The following is a 13,290-nucleotide window of genomic DNA, read 5'->3' on the forward strand; positions in this document are numbered from 1 at the left end:
TCAGGGTTGTTGTGTTGCAAAATACATTGCCTGGCATTAATCTCTGAGTAGCAAACACTGGTTTTATCCTGACAATTGGAACAAGGAGTAGGGGAATTCTTTGAAGCAGTATCAGCACTTGTCTGTTTTTCCTTCCTTTCGCCCTCCCTTTGCAGTCACATATACTACGCCGAACAGACGTAAGAACAGGAAATGTTGATTAAATACTAACGGATTTGACTTCCTATGCTATTAATGAAAACATGACTCATGCTCTAAGGATTTGCAGTTGGATTCCTGTAACTTTTGTATGTGTGTGTTATTGTTTTAAGCAATTATGATTTCCTATAACATAAGATAATCACAAAAGAATCAGTATATTAAAAAGCAGTCACAACATATTCATTTGTTTAAAACTCATCCAAGTATGGATGAATCATGTGTTCATATCACAATAGCTTTCCGGGAACAGAGGCAAAAATTCAAATAGTAAATGTATGTCGGGTTATTGTTGTAGTGAAACAATATAAGCATCCAGGATCCACGTATTCATGTGCTACTTTTCTGTAGTTGAGCAGTTGGACATAAAAGTGTCTTTATAAGGGTAAAGTATTAAAAACATCAGTATAGTATGTCTCCTACAGTAACTTGTTTTTTTCTGCTGTTTTGTGTGTCTATCTTAAAACTGATAAGCACACGTGTATATATGTGTGTGTGTGTATGTGTGTATATATATGCATATATATATATGTATATAAAGTGTGGCTTGTGTCAAAGTGAAATTCCTGAAGGCCTGGAGCATTTTAGCCTGGGCTGCTTAGTGTGCTGCATCGGAGCTCCTGGCTCTGCAAAATACTGTGGACTAAAGCAGTGATCTGTTAGGGTGAGCTTGGGAAGCTAATGCCCTGATCCCTTAGGATTTCATGAATGTCATTTAATGTAACCCGTTTCTCCATTCCCCTTTTACAACAGGGCAAAAATATTTTGTTATCTACCAGCAGTTAAGTCTGGTAATTGCCTGCCGTGACCAGATACAACAGTGATGGCAGCCAAGCAAGAAAGCTAGAAAATGTAACGTTTCATAATTTGCCTTTTGAAACACCTCATCTTCATCTGTAATGCTAGTCCTGAGCTAAGCATATCTTTGGAAATGGCCTATAAGGTTTATTTATATTGAAGTATTGGTGTAAATGGGCTATAGAAGAACAGAACTCATTTGTGGGGTGTGGGTGTTTTTTTGTTTGTTCGCTTTGTTTTTGTTTTTTGATAAGGAACTGAATATTGGAACTGAATATTCATTTGGCATTTTTGGAGGTTCTCTTCTGTAGTCTTTCATTCAGAGCAGATTAGACCGGACCTGAATGTGTAAGAATGAGTTCTATGTGACAAGTATATTTTATGATGAATTTACCTTTTTTATAATGAAAATAAAAATAGTAGAAGTACTCCTGAAATTCTAGAAGCCATCACTAAAAAATAATTGCTTCAATTTCTTACTTATCTGTTGCGAAATTAAAATGACATAGAAGTTTCCCACTTCTGGAGGGAGCCTTTAACATGACTTTCTCCGTTTCTTAGTCATAAGTTCTCCATTTCCAAAATTATACTTTTATAAGGTATGAGTTTAATAATATAATTGATTCAGGAGGTTTATAATCTTTGTGAGGACATATGTATCTTTGGCGTTTTTTTCCTATTTGCTGTTTTTAGCACTATGATGAAAGAGCTATTATGGAGTTACACGTTCATGCAGAAACCACCATCCAAATTAACTTTAATTATCTTACTGCTGTTATTCTTGAGATGCTTAATTTGTGTAGGTGTAAGAAGATGGATGGCTTGAGAGGCCCTGTGAAAGAGTTGATGCAAGGTGATTTCCCTTCTCAGAGAAGGGCTCTGAAAGGTGACTTTGTCGGCGCGGTGGTGCCCTGTGAGGGCTCTGCCGTTGCTGCGTGCGGGGCTCGTGGGGTTCGCGTGTGCGGTCGATACTGGGGTGTTTCTGCTCTGGGTGAACGCAGTTGCTGTAGTTCAGTCGTCAGGTGCGGAGGGTTTCGGGAGCCGATCTCCCTTCGCGAGTATCCCTGGAGCGCGCTCGCCAAAGCTGTCCCGGCGCCTCAAGTGGCGTGTCCCCGCTCTGCGGCTGCGAGGCCACTGGTGCGCGTCTCGCCATCCTGCCCAGGGTGTTTTGGCATTCCGGCTTCAGCGGTGAACCCAGGCAAACATAAAGTGGCTTTTGTTGAACGTCCCCTGCCCTCCAGATGTTGCGTCGGGGAGGGGGCAGCAGCCCGTTGCGCTGGGTACTGCTCCTAGGGGAGCTTTCCTGACCTAAGTTATAGGCAAAGCCTAAGTTGTAATTGGAGGAATGTGCAGAGATCAGCATGAAAACTCTAGTTGTTGGGTGAGTAACCTTTATTTTTGTTGGAAAAGTTTCCCACTGAGATCGTCTGACGTGAAATTGTGGTGAGTTAACTTGCATTTTTATTAGTTTGCTAGAAAAACGACAGCTAGGCCCTCTGGTCTCTGACCCTGAGCTCTGTGCTTTCCATGCTTCCCTCTCCCAGGTCTTCTTATGCGGCAATAGTTTTTTTTTTTTCTTTTTTTTTATCAAAAAAGTCTTTGATCAGAACAGTTATTTTCTGTATTGCATGGCTTGATCTGCAGAGCTGTGGAGTGGGATGAACAGGCTAGAAGAGCCGCCTGGTACAGCTGCCTGCACCTCGGAAGCACGGACACAATCCAGAGAGCTGCCTTTCTGGGTAGAAAGCAAAACCAAAGCAGTTTCCTCCATTAGTTCAAAAGTTAAAAGATTTTAATTTATCGAGTTATGAAAGCATATCCTTCTTGGTATTATTTTGTTTTTGTTTCTTAAATAAGTCCTCAGTTGTTGTTTGTTTTTTGGGTGAAGAAACCAGCTGAGCACAGCTGATCAGGACTGCCTCGGTTGTGTTTGCTTGGTTATTATTCATTTTTCACAGTAAAAGCAGATTGCGGCAGGGCTTACGCTGCAGCAGGGCTTACGTTGCAGCCATCTGAGCAGTGGGAAAACAAATCACGTCTCTGGGGACCTCAGTCTGCACTGGATTCAAAAGGCTCCATTGCGTCCCTATGAGCAGCCACATCATGTTTCACAAGGACATACAATTCTCTCATATTTCCGTGGTGCTTTTCCCCCTTTTTCTTTGGAAAACGAGGGGCAGCTCCGGGTCCCCAAGGCCGCGTGCCACGAGATGGGACAGATGCTTCACGCTGGGAATACTCAGCTGTCGGGGAGCAGAGAGGCAGGCGCTGCCATGTAGTGCTTGACCTTCCTCTCCTTAGGAACTCGAGGAACGGCGCCCGTTGGAAAAGGAGAAGTTGTACGAAACCAACACGCCAGCGCACGGGCTGCCGTGCGGGCCGCGGGGGCGCGAGGGCTGCAGAGGCTCCCGGCCCCTCGCGGCAGAGCTGCCGGGCCAGGCACGAGCGGGTACCGGAGCCGCCGGTGCTATTTTAGTGGCGGTGGCCGCGCTGCACGCGGCAGCTGCCCGTGCCTTGGACTCCTTAGCGAATGGTCACAGTCGGAGCAGGGAGACATTTATAGCTGAAACCGTGTCTCGGTTTGTCTTACTACTAGCAAGTCGTCTGCATTAGGGATATAATGAAGCAGCATTTCTGCTCTGCCCTGCCTAAGAGCTAGCAATTGTTTCTTCTACAATTTTAACAGTAGTTATCCCAAGAGACTGCTTGTTGTCTAGTTGACCTTACACTTTTTTGCTACAAATGCTTTCATGAGAATTAAAGATTTGGGATGAAATCTAATTGTTAAGATACATTGTGCAAGTTCTTATTTGAAATGTAACTTTAAGCATAATATTTAATAACTGCATGGTAATTATGGACCCGCCTTTCCGTGCTTTCTATAAAAACATATTAAAGGGAAGAATGAAGATATTCTAAACAGCATATTCCCTGCAAAACTCAAATTTATGTTGGACTTGATGCCTTTCCAAAGCATTTACTGTTTGAATATATTTATCCTTCTCTTACTTCTCTTGTTTTCCTGAAGAAAACAGCCAACAGTTGTCTTTAAATTCTGCACCTGTGGGTTTCCAACATTTGGACATTCCTTCTGTAACATCTGCTGAGCTTTTCTTGTCCTCTTTGTGAAATTAACTGTGTGGGTAAAGTTCAGAATGGTCTTGAATGTTGTTTTTCAGGATAGTCCTAATAATCCTTTCTATGAAAGTTAGTATTTTTAAAATAAAATCAGTGACAAAAAAAATGCTTTTTTTCTTTTATCTTAAGCTACACAGAGTGAGGAGCGGCTGTGTGCATTCAAGGACCCGTATCAGCAGGACCATGGCATCAGCGAGAGCCGAATCTCTCAGGAGAATGGCACAATTCTGTGTATGAAGGGTAGTACCTGCTATGGACTTTGGGAAAAAACACGAGAAGGAGACATACACCTTGTAAAACAAGGTACATAACTTTCCATTTAAGTGCAGTAGTTTTGCTAATCTTTTCATTTTTCTTTTTGATACAAGAGAACTGATATGTAGATGCTTGGTTGCAAAGCTAGGCATTTTGTTTGCACGTTGTACAAACACATAACTTTCTTTTTATCTTCCCTTTAGCAATCTTAAACATGAACAGAAAGTTTATTCAGAACAAATTACTTGTGAAAGAGACTGATAAGCTCATTTTCAGTGCACAGTTAAAGGAAATAAAACTCAAGTTTCTCATTACTTAGGGTATGCAGAGGAAAATTATTTTCTTGAGAATATTTTAGTATACTTACTGATGTGGTGCTAAATGTACTTATTCATTGGACATGTTTACAAAAAGAAATTGTAAATGTGTCACACAGCTGTCACATATCACAAACCATCAGTTCTGGTGGGAGTAGGATGGTAGGGAAGGGTGACGGGTCTTGTGTCTACTAGAAGTGAGCTCTGATTTTTCATTCTCACAGACTCAGCTCTTGATTACTCTAATAAATGTTAATGTAGTATAAGGCTGGATGAAAGGTGTGGTACTTTCCCAGGCCATGTGTAGTTCTCCCAGTCAGAGCTGTTGCTTCGTGTTTGCTCTGGTACTACTCTGAAAGAAGCAGTTCTGCCTGTTCAACTCTGCCCTAACGCTGCCGCTTTCGCTTCCAAATGTCTTTGCACAGACAACATGTAACCCATGTTGTCCATATTTTGAAGAGAGAGTTGGCACGGGGAAAAGGGACTGGCCCTAAACCAAGAATAACCTGTGCTGGTGTAGAAGATTCAAATAATGTTGACAATGAAGGGCAGAGATTTTAGAAATTGCACAAGAAATATCAAATTACAGATGCAGTCTGTTTCCTGGCTGTGAGGAGAAGACTAGGTCACAAGTAAGTCCAGACTGTGGACCAGAGGGTGGTAGTGTTGTCCCTGTTACCAGAGGAAAGGTGACTGGCATCCATCTGTTTAGAAAAATCAAGAATTCAGGATTTGTCATATTGAGGTTGACAGCTGGATGCTGTCGTGATGATGGCGTGATCCAAAGCTTTTCCTTGGTTGCGGTAAATTTTAAAATGAATTACTCGGTTGTTAGTTTAAAAAGTGATAGTGAAGCAAGACAAGGAAATCATGTTAACCATTTTCACCCTACTCTGTAAAATTTAATTGGATAATATGATATTGTTAATATAGGTATGTTTAAATGTTAATGCAAAAGAATTTAATGCTTCCTTATTATTGTTATTTTTTTATTTTGCCTCTTTTTACAGGATGCTGGTCTCATATAGGAGACCCACAAGAGTGTCACTTTGAAGAGTGTATAGTAACAACCACCCCCTCCTTGATCCAGAATGGAACATATCGCTTCTGCTGTTGCAGTACTGACTTGTGTAATGTCAACTTCACTGAAAACTTCCCACCTCCTGACCCTACTGATACAACACCTTTCAGTAAGTCAGACTGTTCTGTCCTTGTCATTTCATGCTTCACATAATGTAGAGAAAGATCTTTGTTTTCTAATGGAAAACCTGTGACCTTTCTATTTATATACAACAGAAATAACAAATGGAATAGAACTTTTTCATGTGAAGTTTATTACATTTGCGTATTCCACAGTGCTTAAAGAATGCATTAAGTTCTTACTAGAGAAGTATTTGTGTAGGCAACTGTTGAGTGAATGTTTTGTTTTGTTCCCCGCCCCACCTCCAAAATGGTCTCTAATGCTGTGTGCTCAGTATTTGGATGCCCAGCTTCAGAAGCCTCTGGGGACTTTTTATAACGATTCAGACTTCTGTAAAAACATGCCAGCAAGTTCATTAAAATCATGGCATATTTGAAAAGTCTGGTGTGTCTGTTCAGCCATGGTTCACAGAGAGCTTTGAGCAGTAGAACCTGTCTCCGTAAGAGAACATGATAAGGTTGCTGAGATGCTCTTCAGCCATCTTAGAGTGCTTTGAAATCTGACTTCTCTCTTACTTTTGTGTATCTTTGGCAGAGACTAACTTTGGCCTAATATTCAAAGCATACTAGTTTGAGCAGTGTAATTTTCTTTCAGATTAGATTATCTGTTGTTTATTAGAAAATCAGCATAGCGTATGGATAGAAGTCAAGGTATCAGATCCTATAATGTGCTGTGACAGAAGCAAGATCTGTACTCCCCCACACACTGATATGATGTGTTCCAAGAATTAAAAACATGCAAAGATTAATTAGTAGCCCAGTCTAAATTTTTGGGTAGCCTCTTCTAAAGAAGAATTCAGATGTTGTATGATAAGATCTCCAAATAAATTTTATTTGGAAGTTGTGAACTCTTTAATACTGAAAGATCTAACCTGACTGGCACAGTATGTGGTAGGGAAAGATCTCGGAATTAAGCAGTCTGTTCTAACACAGTCCTTAATTCACCCAGCTGTAATTGGGTATTGCAGCCTACCTTTCTATTAACTCACAGAGTTTAATATGATTGTGTCATCTTGCATTTTCATAGTATGCAGATCTGCCTTTAAGCATAAGGGGGGTAAGTTCCTCACCCAGCTGTGTCTCTGCTTTGGCTGTGCTAGAAGAAGTTGGGACTGGCCATCCGAGGAGCTCATATAGCCTCACACACTCACATACGGCCTCACGTGCTTCTGTGCTGGGTTATTTGCACAGTCCTCAGAGGCCATGCTAGTTCTGACAGTGTCAGTCCCATACAGACTGATGGGTTAGGACTATAGTTGGGAGTCCTTGACATGTAGAAGGTCAAAAACCACCTCTCATCCACAGGCTAAGCTCACGCTTCTTAGTGGGGAAGGGAGAGAATACTTTTCCATGCTTTGCTAAATAACCTATGAATAGATTCATTATTTCACCATCCTCTGTGTTCACCAAAATAACCCTTTGTCCAAAAAATCTCCATCTTGGCTTCAACCAGTATATGTACATATTCCCAACCTGCAACTTAAAAGGGCCAACCGTGAGTTCAGGTAAAAGTTTGGGGAGATCTGTGTTTCCTGGCTTTGTCAAATACTTATTCTGAGGCTGTTGCAACACATCCGCGTAGCTCTCATCTCTACTAAATGCTTTCCAGATTCTAAAAATATTTCAAGGACAAAATGATTAATTTTACAGTAGTCCATAATGGCGGTTGAAATAGAAAGCAAGTAATTAAGGAAGAAAACACTCTCGTTCTTCAGTCATAGATATATTGTAATGAAACATTCAAGATAAAATAGCTTCAAGTGCAAAGTAACAATTTTTTTATTTTTTTTTCCCTCAAGGCTGCATTCCAGTACTGCAAATAAATTACTCTTCCAACAAGTTAGTATTAAGAATATGTTTTTGCATGATGGGTAATAGATGTATTTACACAATACATGCGAAAAATCCCTGGCAGCAACTGGTTGAGCATCGTACCAGTTGAGCATTACTGGTACAATATTGTTGACATTTAAAAAAAGAAGTAGGGCTTTTTTCTCCGTAACAACACACGGAGCCTGAAATTTTGAGATTTAGAAACTTATTGTCAGGAAGACAGTTTTTCTTGAAAACCCTGCTAGAATGGCTTGTTTCTGCAGCATATCATCCCAGCCTTCTGTGGAAACTTCTGAGGAAAGCTACAATTTGTCTAAATATAATTATTAAGGTATGCGGCTCGGTCAGGTTAATTAAAGTAGTAATAGATTGTTTTCATTTAGCTATTGCTTCTGAGAAGCTGCACTTAAACTCCTGTTGCTGTGGGCAAATGGCCCAGTCCAACTCCTACTGAAGGTGAATTAGATCACACTGGGCTAATCTTGTGAAGCTGCAACCTTGCTCGCTCCCAATGTTATGTGGGCTGCTTTTTCCCAGAGAGCATCATCCAATATTAATTTGTAGCTGAAACGCCTTTTATTTCCCCTTGATTGTGCGTGGCAAGTGCAGCACCTGCTCAGCTCAGTTTTCAGCCAGTGCTTGAGTGCTTCTCTCATTTTCAATCTGCCTAATCAAAGCAAACACTCTGTAAATAAGCATATTCCCCTAGGTGTACTTGAATTTTTTGGGGGGTGATTTGGATATTATAGCAAGGCAGAATTTGCAAACCTGTGCAATTTTGCTGATTTTGCAGGGAATGAGCCACACAAGGACTAGAACTTGTGCCTTTGAAATGATAGGGAGTCATTCCAGACCTCTTTGCTTCGGCAGAGATACATTGGCAACTTATCTCCCCTGAACTGCGAGGCAGAGAAGTGCACCCGAGAGAGTGCCAGGAGAGGAAGTCTTCATACAGTCAATAAGGAGCCGAGTGCCTCTTTAAAAACAAACCCAAGAAAACCCCCGAGGAGCCGCCTCTGAAGTGGCTGAGCGCTTGTGCAAGCGACGCCCTGGGACGCGGGGCTCCCAGAGCGCTTCTCCGCAGGGCGTGCGGGATGCGGAGGCTGCCGCGCCGCGGTGGGGATTCTCCGCGGGCTGCTGCGGAGGAGTCTCTGGGAAGGGAGGTTGTATGCACGGCAGCCAGCAAAGACGCAGAAGGATAAGCGGGTTTTAGAGGCTGTTCCAGCAAGGTTCCAGAGGCTGTTTCCAGCGCAGGGCCACAAGGATGATCAGGGGCCTGGAACATCTGCCCTATGAGGAGAGGCTGAGGGAGCTGGGCCTGTTCAGCCTGGAGAAGAGAAGGCTGAGAGGGGATCTAATCAGTGTATATAAATACCTCAAGGGAGGGAGTGCAGAGGACGGTGATGGTCTCTTTTCAGTGGTGGCCACTGATAGGACTAGAGGAAATGGCTGGAAACTGAAACACCAAAAATTCCATAGGAACTTAAGGAAAAATTTCTTAACAGTGAGGGTGACAGAGCACTGGAACAGGCTGCCCAGAGAGGTTGTGGAGTCTCCTTCTCTGGAGATCTTCAAAACCCGCTTGGATGCAGTCCTGTGCCACGTGCTCTAGGTGTCCCTGCGTATGCAGGGGGGTTGGACTAGATGATCTCTAGAGGTCCCTTCCAACCCTAAGCATTCTATGATTCTATGATTCTAAGGTCACTGATGTAGTGGTGAAAGATTTTTCATTTTTGTCAATATTTGGCAAATTTTTATTTTACTTGAACCTTCAACTGGCTGGATGGCAGAGCCCAGAGAGTGGTGATCAGCGGTGCAGAGTCCAGTTGGAGGCCTGTAGCTAGTGGGGTCCCCCAGGGGTCAGTCCTTGGTCCAGTCCTGTTCAATTTATTCATCAATGACCTGGATGGAGGCACAGAGTGCTCCCTCAGCAAGTTTGCTGATGACACGAAACTGGGAGGAGTAGCCGATACCCCAGAGGGCTGTGCTGCCATCCAGAGGGACCTGGACAGACTGGACAACTGGGCGGTGAAAAACCTCATGAAGTTCAACAAGGCCAAGTGCAAGGTTCTGCACCTGGGGAGGAATAACCCCAGACACCAGGACAGGCTGGGGACCGACCTGGAGAGCAGCTCTGCGGAGAAAGACCTGGGTGTCATGGTGGACGACAAGTTGACCATGAGGCAGCAGTGTGCTCTGGTGGCCAAGAAGGCCAATGGGATCCTGGGGTGCATTAAGAAGAGCATCTCCAGCAGGTCGAGGGAGGTGATCCTGCCCCTCTACTCAGCCCTAGTGAGGCCACATCTGGAGTATTGTGTCCAGTTCTGGGCTCCACAGGACAAGAGGGATGTGGAGCTGCTGGAGAGAGTCCAGCGCAGGGCTACGAGGATGATCAGGGGCCTGGAACATCTGCCCTATGAGGAGAGGCTGAGGGAGCTGGGCCTGTTCAGCCTGGAGAAGAGAAGGCTGAGAGGGGACCTGAGCAGTATCTAGAAGTACCTCAAGGAAGGCAGTGAGGAGGATGGGGCTGGCCTCTTTTCAGTAGTGGCCAGTAATAAGACAAGAGGAAACAGCCAGAAACTGAAGCACCAAAAGTTCCACAGGAACTTAAGGAAAAATTTCTTAACAGTGAGGGTGCCAGAGCCCTGGAACAGGCTGCCCAGAGAGGTTGTGGAGTCTCCTTCTCTGGAGATCTTCAAACCCACTTGGACGCAGTCCTGTGCCACGTGCTCTAGGTGACCCTGCGTGTGCAGGGGGTTGGACTGGATGATCTCTAGAGGTCCCTTCCAACCTTAAGCATTCTATGATTCTGTGATTCAATTGCTGTTCCTGTTTTTGTCTAAAATGTAGTGAATGCTTAAAATAAATCTTGTTTTATTATTTTATTTCTAATGATCCTTTGGTTAAAGGAAATGAATTGACTGTGAGTTTTTTTGGGGGAGGGAAGTGAACGCAGGGTGCAGATTACAGCAAATATTGAGTAGAGTAATGGTGTTGTGGAAGCTCGTGCAAACTGGGGCTGGCTCTTGCATTGTTATGGCAGAGGTAAAAGAAGTGATAGTCAGGACTACTGGAGGGAAGAGTAGAGAAGTTCCTGCAGAGTGCCAGCAGCAAAGACAGGAAGACAATTAGTTACTTGTTAGAGGCCTAAGTAGAAATAGGAGTGAAAGCCTCAGTTTTGTAAAAACAGTGAAAGGTTTTGCAAGTCACTCCGGGACTGTGATAACTCGTAATGCTTTTTGGGTAACTCCAGTGATTCTCATTAGAAAAGAATATGTCAAAAGCAGAATCTCTTGAAGGTTGTTATTAGCAGCATTTAATATTTTAACTTCTAAGACAGCAGTCTCCCAAGATTAAAGTAGCATTTTTACTGAATTTAAAAGTAAAGCTTTGATGTGCAATTGGACTGTGAATATGAAATGCTAGCTGTGAAGGCAAAGCGTAGCTAGGCAGAAGACTGCAAGTCACTCCTCTTGGAGAAATATTTAATCAGGAAGCTGAAATCAGTGTTTCATTTCCGCTGAGGTTGTAAAGCTTTGGAAATGTTTGGAATTGTTTGCGTGCACCAGAACCACCAAGCACTGGAATCATTGTCAAATATAATAAGAACAAATGCAATGTAATAATACAAAGGTGTTTATCTGAAAAAGGAGGAACACTTCAAATACCATTTTTAGGAATAAAAAAGCAAAACCTGTTTTATAAATACATTCCTTATTGTTTTATCAAACTACTGCTTAGAGTGCACGTGATATGAGAACAGGACAAGGTGACTTTAATAAAAGCTGTGCCAGCAGGAATTGGTACTGTGTTATGATCTGGAGGTCAGAGAACAAGGCCCTTTCCAAAGTTGTTTGGAATCTGAATAGGATGGAAGATAGGATTTATCTGTCTCGTGAAACTGCAGAGATAGAGCTGTAACTGCACATTGTTTCAGAAGACTAAAAATATTTTACTTTAGTGACCTTAGAGATCTCAAATCTTCACGTAGCTGCACGCACAACTTAGCTTATTCATTTGGTTTAATTCTCAAATCTGCATCATAGTCATGTGTATTTCCAGTACTACACATGTAATGTTTTCTTTAACAGTTTCGGCTCTAGAATGAAGATGGGAAATCTCTCTTTTCTGCAATACAATTCATGATTTTTGCCTTGTTCAATAAGAGCAAACAATTAAGTCAACTAGCATCGTTAAATGGGCAGTTCAGTTCTCTGCATCAAGGAGAGCTCTTGAGGCAGGAATCTGTATCTCTGCTGGAGATGAGCTTCTTGCAGTCAGCATGGCTTATCTGCTCCTACTTGGACCTTAATCATCTCCAAATATCCTTGGGTTTTACAAATATTGTAAATACATTTTCCATTTACTGGAAATACTGAGTATAATCTGACTATAATAAACCTAAGCCATAGCTGTGACAATTCCTTGCAAATGCCTGACAGATGCAAGGCAAAATTAGATAAGGCTAGTGAGACCAAGACTGTTTCAACATGTTTTAGTGAAAAATTGGAGTGTAAATAAAAACGGTAGTAGATAAGGAGTTGCTTCACCCCCTCTATTATTAAGGTTAAATGGAGAACAGGCAAGGACAATGGGCTTTTTTTTAACTGCAAAGCACGTGGTGATAAACATTATTCTAAGCAAATTCTACTCTGCTGTTTAACAGACTTGAGCGGTATTGGGAGCTCTCTGGAGCACAGATACACTTAGCAGTCTGCTCTTGGGGAATGTTCTGGATCGACAGGCTTTAAAAATACTTTCTGAAAGTAGCAGAAGCTTTCTCAAACTGCTCAATAATGGAACATGGGTGTCTTTCAAAAATGTGGGCAAGTTCTCCTTGAGGGCAGGCTAATAACAAAATCTGCTTCTAGGAAATAAACTAGAAAAAGAAAAGCATCCTAGAAGGTAAACCATGCCCCCACGTGTCTTCATGTCTTGACTTCTTGTAAAGTGTTTCTCTATTCATCTTGAATTTATTGAGTTTGCAAATAATTACAAGAAATTAAGTTATGATTTAACAGGAGAAATACATGGAGATACAAGCCTGGCTAAGAACTAAAAAGCTTCATTCTATAACAAGACATTGACCATGGCTCTGTATTTGAAGTTTAAACTACATTTTTAATTTTTTTCAATGAAATTCTTCCTTTTGTGAAATTCATAAAACCAGATCTTCAATTTAAATTTCAGCTCTAGCATGATTTATATAGGAATTTCAAGCATCTAGTTTGTTTTCTGTGGTTGTCCTTTGGTCAGGAGCAGTCAGTTCTGGGGGCAGTAATGTTGGGAACTGAAATGGTTGTTTTTATATCCTTGGAGTGTGAATGCAAAACGAGATGCAAAATGCTTCAGAGACGCGTTGAGCAGCTGATTATTCTACTCCTGTGTGTTCTTAAGATGATGATACTGCATGTGCAGTAAAACACATAATTATCCTGAAAATTACATGTCCGAATTAGCCAAGATACTGTACATTGTAGCACTTCCCTAGTGACTTGAAGTGCTGTTTATGCTGTATGTAAGTGTTCCCCTCCTCAGCCGCCGTGTGTGT

The 13,290-nt window shown here is 42.1% G+C and overlaps 1 protein-coding gene across 2 annotated transcripts in view; it reads left to right on the top strand.

Moving 5' to 3' along the window:
- Positions 1–13,290, top strand: part of BMPR2 (bone morphogenetic protein receptor type 2) — an 85,965-nt gene that overhangs the window by 40,119 nt on the left and 32,556 nt on the right. For both annotated transcript variants that reach the window (XM_088523759.1, XM_088523760.1), the window contains exons 2-3: positions 4,264–4,437; positions 5,717–5,896. In XM_088523759.1, coding sequence (XP_088379885.1) covers positions 4,264–4,437; positions 5,717–5,896 — 354 coding nt within the window. The remainder of the gene's footprint in view (positions 1–4,263; positions 4,438–5,716; positions 5,897–13,290) is intronic.

The sequence above is a fragment of the Tinamus guttatus genome, unplaced genomic scaffold (genome assembly GCF_059628265.1).
Source record: "Tinamus guttatus ecotype Peru unplaced genomic scaffold, ASM5962826v1 Tinamus_guttatus_pri_ptg000197l, whole genome shotgun sequence".
Taxonomy (NCBI): domain Eukaryota; kingdom Metazoa; phylum Chordata; class Aves; order Tinamiformes; family Tinamidae; genus Tinamus; species Tinamus guttatus.